This window comes from Dromiciops gliroides, chromosome 5 (genome assembly GCF_019393635.1).
Source record: "Dromiciops gliroides isolate mDroGli1 chromosome 5, mDroGli1.pri, whole genome shotgun sequence".
Taxonomy (NCBI): domain Eukaryota; kingdom Metazoa; phylum Chordata; class Mammalia; order Microbiotheria; family Microbiotheriidae; genus Dromiciops; species Dromiciops gliroides.
Genome location: NC_057865.1, coordinates 226,319,798 through 226,340,330, shown reverse-complemented (window position 1 = coordinate 226,340,330; position 20,533 = coordinate 226,319,798). Strand labels below are relative to the sequence as shown.

General features: G+C 41.1%; 1 protein-coding gene across 11 annotated transcripts in view; it reads left to right on the top strand.

Moving 5' to 3' along the window:
- The window catches only part of R3HDM2 (R3H domain containing 2), a 161,735-nt gene that overhangs the window by 114,139 nt on the left and 27,063 nt on the right, over window positions 1-20,533 (top strand). For 5 of the 11 annotated variants that reach the window (XM_043968799.1, XM_043968802.1, XM_043968795.1 and 2 more), the window contains 10 exons: window positions 1,333-1,419; window positions 1,913-2,039; window positions 3,042-3,120; window positions 4,191-4,250; window positions 4,817-4,957; window positions 5,424-5,532; window positions 8,057-8,152; window positions 10,754-10,785; window positions 10,884-10,937; window positions 19,721-19,953. In XM_043968799.1, the coding sequence (XP_043824734.1) occupies window positions 1,333-1,419; window positions 1,913-2,039; window positions 3,042-3,120; window positions 4,191-4,250; window positions 4,817-4,957; window positions 5,424-5,532; window positions 8,057-8,152; window positions 10,754-10,785; window positions 10,884-10,937; window positions 19,721-19,953 (1,018 nt within the window). The remainder of the gene's footprint in view (window positions 1-1,332; window positions 1,420-1,912; window positions 2,040-3,041; window positions 3,121-4,190; window positions 4,251-4,816; window positions 4,958-5,423; window positions 5,533-8,056; window positions 8,153-10,753; window positions 10,786-10,883; window positions 10,938-19,720; window positions 19,954-20,533) is intronic. The other 6 variants (XM_043968805.1, XM_043968801.1, XM_043968804.1 and 3 more) reach the window with 3 other exon arrangements.

The following is a 20,533-nucleotide window of genomic DNA, read 5'->3' as shown; positions in this document are numbered from 1 at the left end:
TGTGGGTTTCCATTTCCTATCCTAGTGTACATGCTTAAATTACCACATAATAACTCATTTCCATTTTATGCACGTCCTGCTGATACTAAGAGATATTATTCTGAAATAACACTTTCAGCCCTGAAGGGGAAAAAAAAAAGTATTTGCCACTAAATGGAAGAATTGGAATAGGTTGAAGAAACTGATCTGCACTCCTCATTTTTTAATTCCTTATTTCCAGGGGCTCCTCATTCTAATCACTATAATAAGTGGCTCTAATTTACTTCTCTCTCAAATTATTTTCTATTTATTTTGTGTATATTTTGTATTTACTTCTTTGTGTACATGCTGTGTTTCTTTCCCCCCACCTCTCACAACGTAAGTTCCTTGAGGGCAGGGATTGTTATGTTTTTATTTTTCTATCCCTACAGCTTAATACTGTGTCCCAAATAGAATGAGGTCTTAATAGTGCTTATTGACCTGAATTGAATTGGGTGGATCCCTTTTTTCAGATTTGCAAAAGAAAATGGGGGCAGCTAGGTGGCGCAGTGGATAGAGCCCTGGAGTCAGGAGGACCTGGATTCAAATCTGACCTCAGACAATTGACACACTTACTAGCTGTGTGACCCTGGGCAAGTCACTTAACCCCAATTGCCTCACCAAAAAAAAGAAAGAAAATGAACAAATGACAGAATGAAATGGATTGAGAAAGGATGAACAGATTGCTATCTAAAGTATCTTAAGTAGAGCTTGCTTCAAATGGGCCCTGCTCCAGTTTTCTTGCTGAGGATCCAAAGGAGAAGAGTGGTTTACAGAAATTGTTTTCAGTTTATAAACTACCCCAGGCAGCCTTTTTGTAGCATGGCAGTGGAGTGGAGATCGTTCAGCCTTTTGCTATTCTTTCTTGTTCTGTGGTCACTTCTCAGACTTCTGTGTGTTTTTGGACTCATGTTTCTGGGCCTGGATTTGGGGCACAGATAATTAGATTAGGTTATTTCCCAACTGTTGATGTAGTAATTGCTACCAGTCTTCAAGTAGCCCTTAAAAGTAGTAAACCTGCACGGACCTGCACAAAAAGGAGTTAGTTTGGGGCGGCTAGGTGGCGCAGTGGATAGAGCACCGGCCCTGGATTCAGGAGGACCTGAGTTCAAATTCGGCCTCAGACACTTAACTTTTACTAGCTGTGTGACTTTGGACAAGTCACTTAACCCCAATTGCCTCACAAAACAAAAAACAAAAAAAAAACCAAAAAGGAGTTACTTTGTAAAACTATTTTGTCTGGTAGCTGTTTGGCAAAATCAGAAAGGATACCCCTAAATTCTCAGCTTGCATATGTCTTTATATTTTTTCTAGTCTAACTCTAAACTGAAGCTGGTGCGGAGCCTGGCAGTATGTGAAGAGTCTTCTGCCCCTTTTATTGATGGGCCACTGGAAACCCAGGTAGGTTCTTTCTAAGAAGAAGAATAGTTTCCAAATTTGGTAACTTCTTGGTTAGGCAGAGCAAGTAATAGGAACATCTAACTTGAAAGTCAGAGGGGAGAGTGGAGGAAGAAGGATATATCCTGAAGCTAGCTGCTGCAGCTATACCAAACAGATAAAATGGACCACCCAGGGTGTTCAAGTCAAGGAAATTTCAGGGATGGAGATAAGTTTTCTTGCCAACAATCTTACCCTACTCATCTGTGCAGTTGGGGCCTTTTTCATCCAATGCCATTTCCTAAGAGCAGTGTGTATAACCAGAGCTCTTCCCATAGCAGACACAGATAGCCAGTAGGAAGAATTTTGCCTCGACCCTAAGCCAAAGAGAGATTCTTTCTCAGTAGGATGAAAAAAATTTATAAACATACTCCCTCCTGTAGAAGAGAGATCACTTTCAGATTAGCTGGAGTGCCCTTTTCCTTATTGATTATCATTTTCTCATCCTTCTTCCCAGGATATAATTCAGCTGCATATCAGTTGCCCCTCTGACAAAGAGGAAGAGAAGTCCTTGAAAGATGGCTCTGAAAAGGAAGACAAAGACAAAAATAAAGAAAAGGTCCCAAGGAAAATGTTGTCTAGAGGTGAGCTGTTCCCCTTCCTTGGAAACTCCGTGAAAGCACCTTCCCCTTCACAGCTTGGGTCTTCTCTTCCAAGATCCTTGCTCTCATTGGCCTTACCTGTCCAATTTGGAGTGTCCTGCCCTCTTCATGGTTCCTTGGGAGAGGAGATGATATAGGCTACTTCCTTTTCCTTCTTACTCTATCCTACCCTTGAGTTCCAGGAGATATTCTAACTATAGTAGTACTACCTCAGAGGAGGACAATTCTGATATGTGGGGTTTTTTTTGTTTGTTTGTTTTTTTAAAGATTTTTTTTTTAGTGAGGCAATTGGGGTTAAGTGACTTGCCCAGGGTCACACAGCTAGTAAGTGTTAAGTGTCTGAGGCCAGATTTGAACTCAGGTACTCCTGACTCCAGGGCCAGTGCTCTATCCACTGTACCATCTAGCCCCATGATATGTGTTTTAATAGAAATAGCAGTAATATGAATCATGCTAGGTAATCCAGAAGTTACTTATATTTGATATTTGAATGCAGAATGAATTATATGAAACTTTAAATGCAGGGTTGCCTTCCTAATTATTCTTTTCTTTTAAACTTCTTGACTGAAGTTCCCTAGGCATGCTGAGTGACAAGAGGAAGGCGTTCAAGATTAACATTTTCCTTTGGATCCACTCTGTGAATTATCTATCTATGCACAGTTATTCAATATTGTTTATTTGCTTGGACTCTTAAATGTTGAAGCACTATCTGCTCCACCTGAGTTGGAAACAACCCATTCTGTCATGTTCAGGACATTCAGTTAAATGCTTAGATGTTTCTGTATGATACTGATACAAAACTGTGGTGTAGATTCCTAATTTTGATAATATCACAGAAAATCTAAGTGGGGATACCAAAACTTTGTATTCTTTGATTTTGATTCCTTATTGTGTGACTCCTCTTTTAGCTTAATCAAGGCTATTGGGGGGGGGTGGGCAGTGGACTGTTTCACTTATTTTGTGTTTTTGTTATTGTGATTCCAGACTCCAGTCAAGAATATACAGACTCCACTGGAATAGACCTACATGAATTTCTAGTAAATACACTGAAGAAAAACCCAAGGTAACAAATAGTGTTTAAAAATGGGGTGGAAAAAATATTTCTCCTATACCAGGAGAATAGCATCTCTAGCTATATGTTGTAGTGAAATCTCAGCTTAATTTCATTTGTCAAGTTTTCTAAAATAATCTAATGCAGAGGTGTCAAACTCATAGGCAGCATGTGGCTGACAAAACTCCCAATTATTGATAAATCAAATTAAAATGTAATTGGGAAGTTTCTAACAAAATAAATACAAATACCATACAACATTTTATAAAAAGAATGGGGTGGAGCTAAGGTAAGGGCTGGGCCATCATTGTGGAGGAAAGGTAGATCATGCCCCTGATCTCTTATTATTAAAATCCAGAGTCTCTTCAGAGTAGAGTTTGATTTTGTGAAGGATTCATATTACCAACATGAGATTTCTGATTTTGGAATCTTGGGGGAGAATTATCTATGGAGGAAGTGTGGCTGAAGAGGGAAGAGTTAAAAATAAAGGCATAGAATAAAGAACGTAGGAGTTTTAAAAAGATTATTTTATATGACAAGCTAGACCTTTTAATTGTATAAAATTCTATAGGTAACCATTAAAGCAATGTAGAACAGTGATTATAAAATAATTGAATGTGTTTATATTAATATGGCCACGAGCAAAATGTCTCCTAGAAGAACGTTAGACACATTAAAAATAAAGTGGAAGGGCAGCTAGGTGGCACAGTGGATAGAGCACCGGCCCTGGAGTCACGAGTACCTTTGTTCAAATCCGGCCTCAGACACTTAACACTTACTAGCTGTGTGACCCTGGGCAAGTCACTTAACCCCAATTGCCTCACTAAAAAAAATAAATAAAGTGGGGAAAAAAACCCTAAAAAGCGGGGGAAAGTAAACAGATTGGGTGTTTTTACTTTTGTTTTTTTTGTTTTTATTTTTATTTTTTAACACGGTAGCATAGACTGGTGAAACCTGGACAGCCTTTGTATCACCACCTGCTAAGGAGGGTTGGAAAAAATTCTTCATCTGTTATTTTGCAGGGTTGTGTTTTCATTCTTTTAAACAGTTAGGGGTACTTCTTTTTAATATCTTTTAAACAGGGACAGAATGATGCTGCTAAAGTTAGAACAGGAGATTCTGGAATTCATTAATGACAACAAGTAAGTAGCATATGTATGAAACACATTTTTCGGGGGGAGGAGGTCCTTAGAGGAAAAAAATCTTAGACCATGTCTTTGGCTAGTATATTTTTACCTTAAAATCTGAATTTCAAAGTAGGTACTCACTAGGCACCAAAAGGAGAGAAGCAGCCAAAATAGGAATCATTGTGTGTATAAGCCAAAAAAAAGTTTGTTGCTTTTTTTCCAGCTACATCATAGACCAGAAACAAAATAAGTTATTTCTTTTCAACAATCCCTGTCCTATATTCCACTGTTTCTTCATTACTTGGCTTTTCCCCTCATTTCCTGAATCCATTCTTTCTCCAGGCTTTTGCCCTAGTGAGTCCCAATCTTGAATATATTGGCACAAAGTAAAGTATCTTGGATACAAGAGGTGGAAAAGCCTGTTGGTTCATGTTGAACATCTCTTATAATGTTCCTCTTTTTCTTGGAAATTATCTGGTTCAGATATTTAAAACAAACAAACAAAAATCATCTCTCTTAAATTGATTTTATTTTTCTTTTCTACTCTTTTATTCTCTTCTCAACTTTGGGGCTGCCCCCAGTAACCAGTTCAAGAAGTTTCCTCAGATGACCTCATATCATCGGATGCTATTACACCGGGTTGCTGCCTATTTTGGAATGGACCACAATGTTGACCAAACTGGAAAGGCTGTCATCATCAACAAAACCAGTAACACAAGGATGTAAGCGAGGGAACGCAAACTCGAGAAGCTCTCCTCAACTGGGAAGATGGGTTTTGTACATTAAGGCACCTGTCACAGCAGTTCCCATGCTCCTCCTATGTTTTAGTTTTAGTTTTCAGTTGTCCTGTGTTAGTTATATTTTAAGTTCTTTAGCTACTTCAAACCCTTTTGAGAAGCAAGCAGAGTAAATAGCATAAATCGTCTTTCTGTAGAAGATGAACCCATGCCTTTCAGCTCAGATCCTCTTGAGATATTATAGGTGTAACCCTAGGTCAAGAAAAGGAATAAACAAATGGGCTCTAAATATTTTAAGGAAATCCCTGTATTTGAAGTGGTGTTACCTCCCTGGGATCACTTCTAATAAGCTCCAACTGAATCTCGAGCTGTAGACCATGAGAGAATAAACCTAGTCTGCTTTCTAACAGAAGGGTTTCTTTCTTTCCCTAACATTCTCTCACAACCCCAGCCCTGAACAGAGGTTCTCAGAGCATATCAAAGATGAGAAGAATGTAGAATTTCAACAGAGGTTCATCCTGAAGAGAGATGACACCAGCATGGATCGGGATGATAACCAGGTGAAGACTCAAGAGGGGAGGGGCAGGTCTGCCAAGAAAGTTTTCAGTGAGAGAGAAACTGGGAAGAGAGGGGAATTTTTATGAAATAGAAGAAAGATTTAGAACTTGTGTCCAGCCACATGGAGCATACCTTTACTCAGCTGTTTGACTGCATATATTGATCTGGAAGCTACCCTTTGAACCCCACAGAAACAATACTAAGGTGTACTGAACTTTCTTATTTTTTTATGAAACTCATTGTACTCTTCTCAGAGCCATCCCTATGCCCCCCCCCCCAACCCTTATTTATGGTATATGACAGAGCAAAACCCCTTCCTGCTTCTTCAGCCTCCATTCAAATCAGTATTTCTATACTAGGTGGGGGATTGTTTAGGCATCCCAAAAGCCAACCCCATCCCTCTCCCATTTGTCCACAGTCAGATATGGTCCTGAACACTAGAAAAACTAGTAGTATAATTTACCCTGTTTAAAAGTGATTCTGATCCCTTTTCTCCCAATCTTTTTGTCATTTTCTACCTCCTTCCACTCAAGGTGAGTTAGTTACATTGACTTTTGATGTTGGGTTCCACAAATAATATCCCCATTACAGCATATTCCTGTGGAGGAAGCCTGTCCTCTCCCTGCTCCAAGTTAATTTGCTCCAGGTTTCATTGACTGGCCTGGCTGCTGCTTTGACCTTGTGGTCTCCTTTAGGCAGTAATTGCTTATGCTGGGTTAGTTTTCCCTCTTCTTTCTGAGTGGATCAGTTTAGCTGAGGACTTTTTTTGATGTGGTTTCCAAAGGGTTGTAGGAAGAGAGCAAAAAAAAAAGAAAAAAAAAAAGGAAAGCTCTATGGAATTTGGAAGACCTAGCAGGCAGTGGATATAATTCTCCGCAGTGTCACATTTGTTTTCCTACCTGGGATGTAGGACACTGTGAAGAAAACAGGAAAGATTTCTGTGAGTATATTGAAGGAGATTGCTAGGTTAGAGCATCATGATGGTCGTGGACAAACTGGGCCTGGTTGGGAAAAACAAAGCACAACAGCCTTTCCATGCCAATACCCTTCTTTCCATACCTCCAGTGGCCTTTTTGTATGAAGTAGAGATTTCCAGGCCTAGAGGCCAATTGAGTTAGAAAAGACCAGGGATCTCTAACTTATCCATACCTCTCAACTATGTACTTGAGCCCTCCCTCATCTGTTGCACTTGGTGAGTAGGAATTAGACAGGTCAGAATTGGAATTGGGATCTGGTGGAGTGCAGGTTCTTAAGGAACCCGGGTTACAGAGACCCCCCAACTAGCCAAAGTGTAACTCTCCTGATGCTCACAACTACTCACTGGGGGTTGGGAGGTCAGAATGAATAGTTCACTGCAGTTGCCCTCTTCTCCAGGGTGCTTTTTATACACACACACACACACACACACACACACACACACACACACACACCTTTCAAAGCCACTGAATTAAAAGTTAGATTCTCTTAGTGGTTCCCCTCAGATATTCATGTGGCCTCTCATCTCACACAAGGTCCTTTACCTTCTAAGAGAATCTAAGAATGTATGACCTATAGTTTCCAGAATAGAATGGTGTTCATTAGTCATATTCATTACTAGACACACCGAGGCGCTGGAAAAAAGGATGGGAGATCTGACCGGAGGTGAAGAGGTGATGTTTCTGCCAAGCCTGCCCTTTACTATAAAATTAGAGTTCTTTCTGCAGTTGTAAAATTAATCTTTTCTTGGTTCTTAGCCCCTTGGGCAACACAGTGTGCGTCCTTCTCCTCTTCCAGCCCTACTTCTCTCTGTCCCTCTGCCCATCCAGCCTTCTTGTTGAACGTTCTCTTTATTCTTCTTTCTTGTTTTCCTTTGTCCTTCCCTCTTTATTTTACTATTTCTTTAACTACACACCCATGCATATATGCACATATACTAGTTTTCTATCTCTTTTCCCCCCTCTAATGGTCATAACTAACTATAAGATTAAAGAGCTTGAGTTGACAGTTGTGCTTTAGGATTCATTTTCAATGTCTTATTGCCTAAACCATGTATAGTTTACATCTTCAGGTGGAGAAAATAGTGAGTTAAAAAGGAGAGATTTAAGCTGTCCCATTATTAAAATTTTCTCCTTAATCTCTGCTAAGGATATAATTATTTCTCTTCCTTATCTGACTTCTTTTTACTCCTTGCTCTCCTTCCAAGACAGTATTTTATTTTCCAGGATTATTCTAGGCTCTCACTGGCTGGAGAGGTACCTGATTACAGAGAAGCAGCCTGACCTATAAATGGTTGCTCTTCTTGATTCTTTGGGAGGTAAAGAGAGTGCCTCTTACCATCCCTTTCCCCTCACTTCCCCTCCACCCAGATCTCTGTCTCCCAAACTGCATGGTCAGATGTACCCAGTGAAATCTGTCCAAGATTAGATTTTTTTTTTCCAATTTTTTGATGGCAACTATAAACTCTCCCGGTTTCTCTTCCTTGCTGGTGTGCAGTGAGCTTGCAGTACGAGGAGAACTTAACTAGCTTAATTCTGCTCATCGATCTAGATCAGAGTTCCATTACAGGATGGAAGGAGGAGCAAGTCAATAGAAGAGAGAGAGGAGGAATATCAAAGGGTTCGAGAGAGAATATTTGCCCGAGAGGTAAGTGTAGCTTCTGAGAGTTGTCAGCCCATAGTTCTTAGTGCTTTATCTTTGATACTGTGAATGGAATGAATCTTCCATAAATAAATGTTTAAAAAACCAACATCAACCAACTCCAGATTTGACCTCCAAAATTAAGTGTCTGTCAAAGGAGCTACAGATTTTTATCTATATTATTCTCAATGTGTATTTGTTGTACAATGGACAAGGAGAGCTGAAACTTGGAGCTGGCTGAGTTTGGTAGACCTGATAGATTGAAAATAGAATTGGTTTGAGCAGGGCATCTGGGAGGGCCCTAAACTTTGCCCATCCCACCCTTCCCACCACCCCTCCAACTTCTACTTCCCAGTTTTAGGCGTCATTGCCCCCAGGGGGCAGATTTACAATCTATGTGGCTAATACATCCATCTTGTTTAGTCACCCTAGTTTTAAGGATGTTGGTGATTTCAGAAACACGGGACTGGTGTCCATTCTCTCTGAGTTCCTTATTTCCAAAAGCCTAGAGAACACCACTGTTTCCCACTCAGTACTCCACACTGCCCTTTGGAACAAGGAGCCTCTTCCTACCTGTGTTTCTTACCTTATGCTTTTTGAAACACAGCTGGCTCCGTGGGCCTTTTGCACCTAGGGCCATGTGGGCAGCATCATTCTCTAAGGCAGCTGGGCCATGTCCATGGTTCTTGGTCCCAACGTTCTGTCAGGCTGCCTGCGTACTGGGAGAAGAGGAGGGACAGTAGGAATGTAGGAGTTTTTAGTCAAGGAAGGATAGCATTAATAGCTACCAATCAGTCATACTTAGGATGAGGAACGAACATCCCTTTCTGGTCAATAGAAGGGTCACTTAAGACATGCTTAGTTCCATTCAAAGCCTCACTTCCTGACTCCTTTCCCATCTCCTCCTAATTACCCTTCTCCCTACCCTCAAAACGCTACTTCTTACTGTCACCCAGCTCAGAGGAATGAAGTGGACTAGGGAGGACATTTCAATAAAATTGAGCTTTCTCCATTGCCTCAGAAGACCCAAGTCCTTCCACAGGACTTAATTTGGAACAATTGTGCAATAAGTTTCCTTTCCCAAAGCCCAAGGAGGAATAATCTTCTTACCTTATGCCGTAGAGGCTTTCACCTCCTGAGTTAGGATAATCCTTCAGAAATTCAGTGAACTTTCTGACTAGAGCTTGCCATCCCAACCAATGATGGAATGAAATGTAAGGAGAGCTGTCATTTGCACATGGCTGGGGTCAGTAATGTTCCTTAGTATCATATGGACAAAGCAATGATAGTATCCTTCAGTACAAAGCACCAGTGCTGACATAGGCAGCCTGACTTGATGCTGTTCCTTACCAGCCTCCAGTCCTTGTTGGCTTCATTAGCAACACAATGAGACAAGCACCCACCATGTTAGCCTCTAACAAATCAACAAACTTTTATGAAAAAATAAGCAGTTTTTCTTAATTAATTAGTGGGTCTGGTTGTCAGAAATACCTAGAAAATAGCAATGCCATGGAAACTAAGGAAAATAGTTTAGAAACTCTCTGTTCCTTTTTTCCAAAACCCCTTGTCTTTTCGTGCCTCTACTGAGGCTCAGATTCTTTGTCAGATCTCTGTGGATTTCTGAGTTTCATGTTGGATCCTCCTACTTCTGGCTGTGATGGAGGAGTTAGGAAGCTTTGAACCTCCAGACTGAGAAAGCTGGACACAGCCCAAAAGCCCCAGGAAAGAAGTTGCTTGATTCCCAATTGCAGGGGCCCCCTGACCAGCTGGGGGAGTTGGTTAAGTTGGCTTTGTGGATTCTGGTAAGGGGGAGACTCAGAATAAGAAAGTAAGGTGGCAAGAAGGCTGTTTGGATGGAAACGCTGCTGCTGCTGCTGCCGCCGCTGCTGCTGCTGCTACTGCTACCGCCTTCAACAGAGCTTCCATGCTCTAGAAAGGGAGCGCTGTCCTGCTTGGGTTTCTCTCCAGTGCCTACCCAGCTCAGTGGCTAGACATTGTTAGCACCGCTCTGTTACCACTGGTGATCACATGTCCAGAGGAGTCCACCTTGATGCTATTGATTTCATTTAGGATTTTCTCTAAATGCTAGAAAGTAACTTCTCCTTCCCCTTTTCCACTAAGCCTCTCTGGGTATCATCAGGGCCACTTTCCTTTAGGTCAATGTAGTAGATGGAGGTGCAGTGGTCATTAAGGGTGCTTCCAAATCACCTGAGTCTTCATCCATTTCTCCATAACTCACCCTAAGAAGCCAAATCCATAGTTTAGTAAGCCTTGTCTAGCCCCTGGGGATCAAGGACAAAACAAGATAGTTAGATATACCTTCCTCTTCTCCCTTTTCCCATTCCTACTCCTTACCAACCTCTAACATCAAACAAGTGCTTAGGGAAGCATTCCAGATCTTAAAACTTTTCCCTTAAAGAGCCAAAGTTAGAGTGGGTGTGTGGGTAAGGGTTCCCTTGCCCCCTTTCTCATCTAAGATCGTCCTGGTGGGGGTGAGCTCCTTTGGTTTGAGAACCTTGGGTATTCAGAGTGTCTTGGACGCCCTTTTTCAGATGTGCCATGCTGTTTTCTTATAAGTTATTTTCCGTTTTCTCCTCCCCCACCTAGACTGGCCAGAACGGATATCTAAATGACATCAGGTTAGTACCACTTAGCATGTTCCCTGCTTCACACTGAGCTTTGTCAGCAAGGATAATGTAATCCTGTAATGATGCTTTTCTTTGATGTTAACCAACAGACTCTCCAAAGAAGCCTTTTCTTCTAGCTCTCACAAAAGAAGGCAGATTTTTAGGTACCTCTGTGTGTTCCTTCCCCCCTCCCCCCCTTTTTTTGCCATAATCTGTTCAGCAGAGTGAGTTTGCACCATGCATGGCTGCTTGTGGAATTGTTCAACCTGTGGTATTTGCAGTATTGGATTCCTTCCTCTTCCTTTCTCCCTCCCCCTTCAAAAAAACCACACTGACACAATTCCTGCTAAATTATATTATTCCTGATTAAATTTTAAGCCCTGGATAGGTAGGTGAAAGGGACTGGAAGAGTCTTCTGCCTCTCTTCTGTCCCTAGAAAAGCTAATGGAATCGAGCGAACTGGATACAATTAACACATTTATTTCTTTGGGAAGGATGAAATATGTCTTCTATAGATACTGATCTTGAATTTGTGGAGTATATTGGTTCAGTAGAAGAGTAGCTTGTATAGTCTTTAAGAAGAAGAGACTCCCAAACTCTTACCTTCTAATCAGTCTGTTTGGGATTATTTGTCAATAGTTTCACCTGGAGGCAAGGGAAGACAAAATAGCCTCAGGAAGGGCCTACCTGTCGCAGGGTGGGCCCAGAGCATGTTCTTTATATGCTTCTCTTTTTCCTACGCTTCAATCGAATTTAGTGCTGGTGAATGATGCCGGATTGGCAGCCCCAGAGCCTGGTGCCCTCCCTTTGTCCTCAGAGCAGGTACAGCATGAGTTTCTCCCCTTAACTGTGGTATCTCAGTCCCAGCAGGGACCATTCATGGGTGGGGTAATGAGAGAAGCCTTTACTCTAGAGTCATGTCCCTATGTCAATGTTTTCAGATCATTTCACTTAAAGGACTGGCTACTGGATTCAGTCACTTGTTTTCGATCATTATCTTTTCTGTGGTATGTTCTCCCCATTTTATAAATGAGAAAATTTCAATATAAAGTTCAGATCACTATAAAGATAGACTTTGGGACCAGGCAATTTCCAAATGGTGGGTAGCTAAGTGGTAGATAGAGTGCCAGGCCTGGAGTCAGAAAGACTCATCTTCTTGAGTTCAAATCCACCCTCAGGCACTTACTAGCTGGGCAAGTCACTTAACCCTGTTTGCCTCAGTTTCCTCATCTGTTAAATAACCTGGAGAAGGAAATGGCAAACCATTCCAGTATCTTTGCCAAGGGAACCCCAAATGGGATCATGAAGACACAACTGAAAAATGACTGAACAACAATTTCCAAAAGGTACCTACAATTCCCCTCACCTCCATATGTAATTTCCACCCTTGATTGGCATTCAGATTAAGTCCAGGCTGCATAACCAAATGGAACCAAAGCAAATGGAATTCATATAATTGAAGTTGAATTGAAAAGGATGTGGAACTTTTCTAGACCATCCCAAGATTGCTGTGCATAGAGGTCTACCCCAAAGCTTCCATGTATAGGAAGTTTTTGAATAGTGTTGGGGATTGGGAGTGGGGTTCCTTTAGCTAGCTCCTGGTCCATTTCTATCAACTCATATTCATTAGATCCTGCATAAACCAGGTACCTACTCAAGATTATTTTTCAAAAAAAATAAGTGTGAGAGCCTCTAACTAATGATAGTTCTGGGCTTTAGAAGCCCAGAGCAACTTTTCTCAGAAGACACTGCAAATCTTTTGGACAAAATGTGGTTTAATAAAATTATCTTACATTTGTGTAGCAATGTATAATTTTCAAAATACATTAATATTGGATTTTACCAATGTTGTGAGTTAGGCAGGACAGGTAATATTATCTGCATGTTATGGGTGAGGAAACTGAGGCTCATGGAGATTAAGTGGCTTGCCTAAATTTACAGAGCCACTAAGTGGCAGAGCTGTGATTCTAACACAGATCTTCTGACTAAGATAGAGTGCTTTTTTACACTACAACATTTTGCCCTTCTCCAACCCCTCAAGTTTCCTCTTTGAGTATTCTCTATTGATACCTAAATAAGACCGACTGATTGCAACTCTACTAATTAGTACTGTGTGGCATTACAAGGTATGGAGAATAACTAGATTAATCTGGTGAGCAAGTGTAGCTCCTGACTTCCCTACCAAACCTTCTCCAGTTATAACTTTTTATCAAGAACTTTGATTCAAGAGTGACATCCTTAGGCATGTCGTTTTATGAAGTTCTGAGAAGGTGACTTCTTATCCCAGTCTGAGTAAAGCTTCTTAAACTCTGGTAACTGAATGTGGGGATCATGAAAACTTGGAGAACAGTAAAAGATTATGTATACCTATTTTACATGCCTATATACTTTGGGGTCATGTACAATTTCTCGGGTGAAAGGGGGTCAACAGTGGGAAAAGTCTAAGCAGCCCTGGTCTAGGGTATCATGAATGGTGTTCAGATCTCCAATGCTAAAGAGCTTTGGTCTGACTCAGCCTCTGTGATCTCTGTTCTCCACCAACTCCCTTCCCTATCCATACTCAAGAAAAAAAAGAAAAGAAAAGAAAAATGTTTGGGAAATAAGTGCAGAGAGACTGAAGTCTTGGATCTAGATTAACTGGGCAACTCCTGGCCAACTTCTCATCCTGACTCTGTCTAGATAATGGTTCAAGAGTTCCACCACATTCTTTATGGCTAGGGTGGAACTTGCTGGCCCTCTTCCTTTTGTTAAGGGCTAAAATTCTAGCTAAACTGTCTAAAATATCTAATGAGTGGTCGCCAATAAATTATAAACTTTAGCAAGAGTTAGACTTTTAAGCATTTATTAAGGAGAATAAGAATTTGGTAAAGTGAGAGAAAAAGGCCTAGATTCCTATCTATTAAAGGGAGAGCACATTTCTAGCTCCGCTCTCCACCAGAGTCCAGAGGAAAGAGAGTGAGACCGAGCGCCCGTCTCTTCCTTCCTCCTCCCACTAGTCCGCGTCACTTCCTGACTCCTGGTCTTGCCCTCAAAGACCTTCCCTTCATGGGCAGAACTCTTCTACAGTAAGTATCCAGCAGGTGGCGTCATTCCAATCGTTACAGTCCCCCCTGTTGTTCCTCAAGAAACAAAATGTTTCCTTGACGGAACAGTAAAAAGAATATAATAACTATTGATAACTAATAATATGTGAACAACAATATAGAAAAGGAAGAGAGGAAAGTTTTGTCCAGAGGGGGCGATTTTTTTTTGTCCTCATGAACCGACGCTTTGACATTAGTCTTGCAAAGGGAGGGCCTCTGCAGAGAATACATGTTACAGATGGTGTATATTATAACAGAAAGAGAAAAAAAACAACAAAAACAACAAATCAAAACTGTTCATTTAAAGTCTCTGAAAGTCTTTTCTCAGATGTCCTCTAGGTGTAGTCATAGAATCGAAGTCTTTTCAGGGGTTGATGTGTGGATGCTGGTAATCAGCCAGGAAAATTTCCTACAAAATTGAGCTTAACACAACTTTAAAATAGCTTTGTCAATAATCAAATCAAACAATGAAAGTTCTCAAAAACATGTCTAAGGGAATTCAGAATCTTAGTTGTTACACATGAAACATATAATAAAACAAAAATTGAAACATTCTTTAAAATTATAATATTACTATAGTCCCCCCTTATGGAGGGTAATTGAGAAGACAATTGCTGTGATATTAATTTTTTAAAATAATTTTTATCTTTGTTTCATCACTTTTTGCATCATCTGCCTAATTATCCTCATGCCATTATGAGAAATTAGAAAATCTAATATAATTGGTAACAGGTGTCAAGGCCAAATTCAACACTGTATTTATCATGACACCTGAGATAATTATGGGGGTTACCATAAAAGAACAGAGAAATGATGGGATATGCGCATTCCCACACTTGAGCAATATGTACTGCCCATACAGTATGCCAGGCTTAAAATAGGTGGATGGAATATACGTCCATGCCACCGAACATATTGGAGGAAACTGAGTCAGACTTAATCAGATGCATGGGATTGAGATGTCCATGGCATCAGGCATATAGGAGGGAGCATAGAAGCCAGGTGTAGAAGTGAGATGGGTGGGATGAATACTTCCAGCCATCTGTACAATATTGTGGGGAAAAGAGAATAAAATATTAAACCAAGAGAATCCAACCTCAACATTTGTCAAAAGCCGTTCCCTCGGCCATACCTTGACTTCATGCATGTCTCCCCTCATGTGACAGTTCAGTGTCTGCTCTTGCATGTATTCCTCTTGTGATTGGATGGCATCTTGGCCAACTGGCATCTGATAACTCAGAATAAAGGCAATTAGTGTCTTAAATGATAAGTTCCCATAATCCAAGTCTCATATGGATTTAAAAATTGAGGATAATAAATGATTGCAAAAAATGTGAATACATCTTGACTCAGAATATAATATATAATTATGCAACAATTTCAAATAATACCTTTTTTTTTACTTAGCATACAATTACTTTTTTGAAAAATCTGAACATATTTAAATACAAGTTAAAGCACAACACAATCTCAAAGACAACTTTTACAAATGTTCCCCTCTTTTTTTTTTTTTTTTTGGAATATGCTTATCAAAAATAATACTTCTAGAATCAATTTATACTTGCCATGGCAACCAATTTGCCAGGGAAATGCTTTAAAGAGTTTGATCAAATAATCAGTTGAGAAAAAATAACAAAAACAAACAACTCAGAATATGGGAGCACAATACTCCTAGAATTAACATTGTATTATGAAATCAAAACCATGTTTCAAAATTAGATAGATGAATGAATAGAAGAAAATACACGTGGAACAATAAAAGACAGTGAAATTCAAACTAAGGAAATCTAAATGAATATGAATTTAATATTAATAAGAGTATTATAAAATATAAACTTGATCACATGACTATAAAAAGCTTTTACAAATATTCTCCTTGTTTTAGAAACTAAGTATAAGACACAATCTCAAAAGCATGAAAATCTCTATGAAAATAAACCCATACCATTAATTTCAAAATGTATATATAATAGCATAGAAATACTATGTAACCTCTGAACTGACATTAATAATCTGAGTGAATTCAGAACACTCTTGATTCCAATATCTAAAATCCCCAATACTCATATCAATACCTTGCTGCTTACTTCTACATTTCTGTAAAATATATACCCTTCCATGGCAAAAGAAGCAGAATCTTGAACTATGTTGATTGTCATTCTTATTCAGCTTAAGTTTTTCTTCTTTAACCCCTCTATATTGTCTGTCGGGCTTTTCACCATACAAATGCTTTATAAGATTACTAATTAAAGACAAAAGCAGGTTAGCAAAATTATGAACAAAACGAGCATATCTGGAATTTAAAGAGTTTTCTAAGATTGTCTCAAAAGCACAGCCAGGCCAGGGAAGGGCTGAGCCTGAAGCTGCAAATGCAGGTAGAAAAAGTTGAGCATGGGCATCAGATCTCTGGACTTCCCAGGCAGGGGAAGCAATGGGCTTGGCCATGGGAGGAGTAGAGGGTGGGGTCTGGAGAGGAGGGGAGGGACCAGCACAATTTGAATCAGACTTGATTTTGAACTCAGGCCTGGATTCCTCTTCCCCCACTTTGCCTCCAGGTGCTAGGGGATTAAAAGCTTCTAGAGGGTGGGTCATTGCCTCCAGGCATGCAAAATTAAAGCAACAATTACTGTTAGAACTGGGAAAAGCAGCGGGAATCTCTTCAGGTTTCTCTGAAAAAGCATGGTTGGGAGAGGGAGAGATATTTCCTTGTGTGAGTAAGTTGCTGGCTCTTTTAACAAAAAGAAAAAGAAAAATAGAAAATCCACAAAAACAAAGCATTAACATGATCTTATCTCCCATTTGTCTGGTTAAACAGACTAAAATCAAAAATAGGCTAATTAGGGAGTTTAAAAGGTCCATTCGAAAAAATTTAAAGGGAAAACACAGCCAGTATGCCAGTACTTAGCAGTTAAAGGGAGAGGGAGGGGAAATTTCTTACCCAACCAGAAGATCAGAAGACAGGTTTAGCTTTCCTCTTCGTGGTCAGCCATCTGTTAAGGGCTAAAATTCTAGCTAAACTGTCTAAAATATCTAATGAGTGGTCGCCAATAAATTATAAGCTTTAGCAAGAGTTAGACTTTTAAGCATTTATTAAGGAGAATAAGAATTTGGTAAAGTGAGAGAAAAAGGCCTAGATTCCTATCTATTAAAGGGAGAGCACATTTCTAGCTCCGCTCTCCACCAGAGTCCAGAGGAAAGAGAGTGAGACCGAGCGCCCGTCTCTTCCTTCCTCCTCCCACTAGTCCGCGTCACTTCCTGACTCCTGGTCTTGCCCTCAAAGACCTTCCCTTCATGGGCAGAACTCTTCTACAGTAAGTATCCAGCAGGTGGCGTCATTCCAATCGTTACACTTTTGTTCCAGACACTTCCTGCACCCCACTATACTGTCCTGATTCTTTACATTAACGTTAAAAACCCATTTCTAGAAACTAAAACCAGTACCTGATTTATCTAGTCTAAAAGGAGTATGATCCCTAGTCCAGTGCTCAGAGACAATAGTATCATAGCCTAATAGCAGTCAGTTTTATTCTCTGCCCACATTTTTGATGGTGCACTGAAGTAGCAAGGATCTGCATCTGGGCCCAGTAGGAGTTAAGTTGTAGTTGGGATGGGGAGGACATTGAGAACTTGTCCTGGCCAAAATTTATTCCAGCTTCTTTGACTTTCATTGAGGTTTTGTTTATAACTCAGGTTGTCTAGCACTTATGTGCTGGGACTGCTGTTGAAAGATTATAATGATTCTGCTAAGCTTGGTTCCAAGGTCCCCCAACACTAGCTTCATTTCAGCACTCTCAAATTTTTCCTCTGGTTCTGGGTTTGATGTTCTGAGAACAGCTACACTAATTCTCCAGCTTCGTTCAGAGCAGGTAGGTGGATGGCAGAGTCGTTGCAGGAGAGGGCAGTGTTTGATTGGTTTAGATGGAAGTGGTCATGAGGGTTCTAAGGAACTCTGCCTCTATCTCTCCCCCACATTTAGACTAGACATTCTCACCCACGTGTTCTCTCTCCTCTCTGTATGTAACCATTTCTTTTTTTCCTTTCCCTCTCTTCCTTTTCTTCTACTCTCCCTCTCTTCCTTTATCCTTTTTCCTTTCCCTCTTCTCTTCCTTTATCTTTGCCTGTCCCTTTCCTTCTATCTTCCTTTCTCTCTCTCTCTCCTGTTCCTTTTCTCTTTCCCTCTTTTTCCTTTCTTCTGTGCCTCTTTCTTCTCTTTCTCTCTTCCTTTATCCTTTTCTTTCTGCTCTTTCTCCTTTTTCTTTGCCTCTCTTCCTTGCCCTCTGCCTCTTTTCCTTCCTCTCTTTCCTTTCCTTTTTTTCCCTTCTCATCTCCCTGTTTTTTCCTTTCCTTTTCCCTCTGCCTCCCTCCCCTTTCTCTTCCTTTCCCTCTTTTCATCTCTTTCTTTCCCTTTTCCTCTTTTCCTCTCCGAGCTTTCCTTCTCCCTCAATTAGGACCCTTCTTGGTCATCTTATTGCTATCGACTCCTTTTTTAGATCTGGCACTGCTGCTGTCCTTGATATGTCACTCCACACTGATTATACTTCTTTCTTGTTTCCATTCTTCCTGACTCTCCCTGGCATACATGGACATCCTATGAAAACAGAAGTGCTTCTACAATCCTTGAACGACCCTGCTCACAAGCCTGGCCCTTTGGTCAAATATTCAAGGGACGAGGCTCTTTTTTTAATCAAAAGTCTCTGAGAGAGAAAATTGTACCAGGAGCCTGTCAGTCTTTGGTGTCTGACAAGGGGTTGGATGAAGTTCTGGATACCCACTTTAATGATGACCAAGCTAAGGAAAGGACTGTTGAGCCTATTGAACATCTGGGCGGGTGAGGGGAGTTGGAGTCATTCATATAATGCTTTATAATTGAGGTTCAATGTTTTATGCCATAAGTGAGAGTTTCTTGGGTAGCAACTGATTGGAACTGTATATTTTGGTTGAGAACAGATGCCCTCCCCTTTATTCTTATTATCTGTTATTTCCAATTCAGATATACTATTAGAGATGAGATGAATATTCCTGGCACTTGATAGCCTAATGATAGGGGACCTTCAGTGGTTAGTGGGAGGTCATTAGGGAGTAGGCTTTTCAGTCTAAACTTAACAGTTTAGACTTGTAAGAAAGCCCTGCTCTTTCCATCACTTAAAGTAGAACAAAAACGAAGAAAATGCCTTTCCCCCCATAACTGTTCTTGTTCTTTTGACTGGGAATAGAGTGATGTGAATGAACATGGAGGGTGTAGACATAATGTTTCCTCTCTCTGAGTCCCACTGAGAAGTTTGATTCTCCTGGGCTGAAAGTCTTTAGAACTAATAGTGCCCAAATCTCCCTGTGTATCAAGTGCCATTAAGCAGGCTGGGCCAGGCCTCCCAGTGCCATACCTATAGGCAGCCCCCTAGCCCCTCAGAAGTGGCCATGATCTGGATCTTTGCTGTGTTTGGATCTGGGAGTTACACAGGGAATCTGCTAGAGCTTAACTGTGTTGAATCATTGTGGCTGGTCCCTCTCAAGACAGGAGAATTCTTCCCCCTTGTCCACTAGCCCATCAGTTTCTTCATATGTGGGTTCCCAGAAAGGGACAGGAGGTTGTTGAAGCCAGTCTCTGGGCTCTGTGTCCTATCCCGACCACTTTTGTTAGATCAGTCACCAGTTCTCTCTCTCTCCCAGATTTGCCCTTCTGCTCTTTGTTGCTGCTCTTGGTCTTGTTCTGTCTGCTCCCATCAAGCCTCAATCAGCTGGCCAGCTAACAAGAAATCACTGTGCCCTGTCTTCATTATTCTCAAAAGAACCGAAATAAACTCTCCCCTAGCTCTTATACCAAGGTGGTGGGGTGGGGGGCATTCTGACCGCTGTGGTCTCTGCAGGGGGAACCGTGAGGGGCTGAGCCGTACCTCAAGCAGCCGCCAGAGCAGCACAGACAGCGAGATCAAATCCCTGGAGCCCCGGCCCTGGAGCAGCACAGACTCAGATGGCTCTGTCCGTAGTATGCGGCCACCTGTTACCAAAGCCAGCAGCTTCAGTGGGATCTCCATTCTCACCCGGGGTGACAGCATTGGGAGCAATAAAGGAGGCAGTGCAGGAAGAATCTCCAGGCCAGGTACCAGTGCCGCCCTTCCCCAAGCTTCTGCACCAGAGCCAGCTCTTCTGAAAACTACCCCAGCGTCTGCCTACAGCAAAAGAGCAGCTCCAAGGCTGAAAACCTAACAGCAAGGGCTGAAGAGGCATTCCCTTTGCTTTATAACCGGCTGCCTGATTTCCTTCAGACCCTAGTCATGTGATGAATTCCAACTGCCTTGTTAGGTCCTGTTACTTTACCTGCCGTCCAAGTGAGGAGGAGCACCTCTGCTAGTCCAAGGTCCAGCTTATAAACCAAACTATGTAGGAGAGCTGGTTTGGGTTATCTTTTCATTCACTTACCATGTGTTTCTCTTGTGAGCCCTGAGATTATAGTGGCTGCATAGAAGGGGGATGGCCACAATCTCAGCTGTTTACTTTGTGACTGGTGATTGGAAGAAATAAAGCTGTTGGCACCTCAGGGAGCCCAAGCATTCATGTTCTCCGGGAGTCCTGAACATTAGGAAGAAGGAAATTTCCCTGGTGTATCCACAGCACCTATTGTGCAGGCCATGGCCATAAATGGTCCCATGGCTTTTTCTTCCGCTATTATACATTCTCCT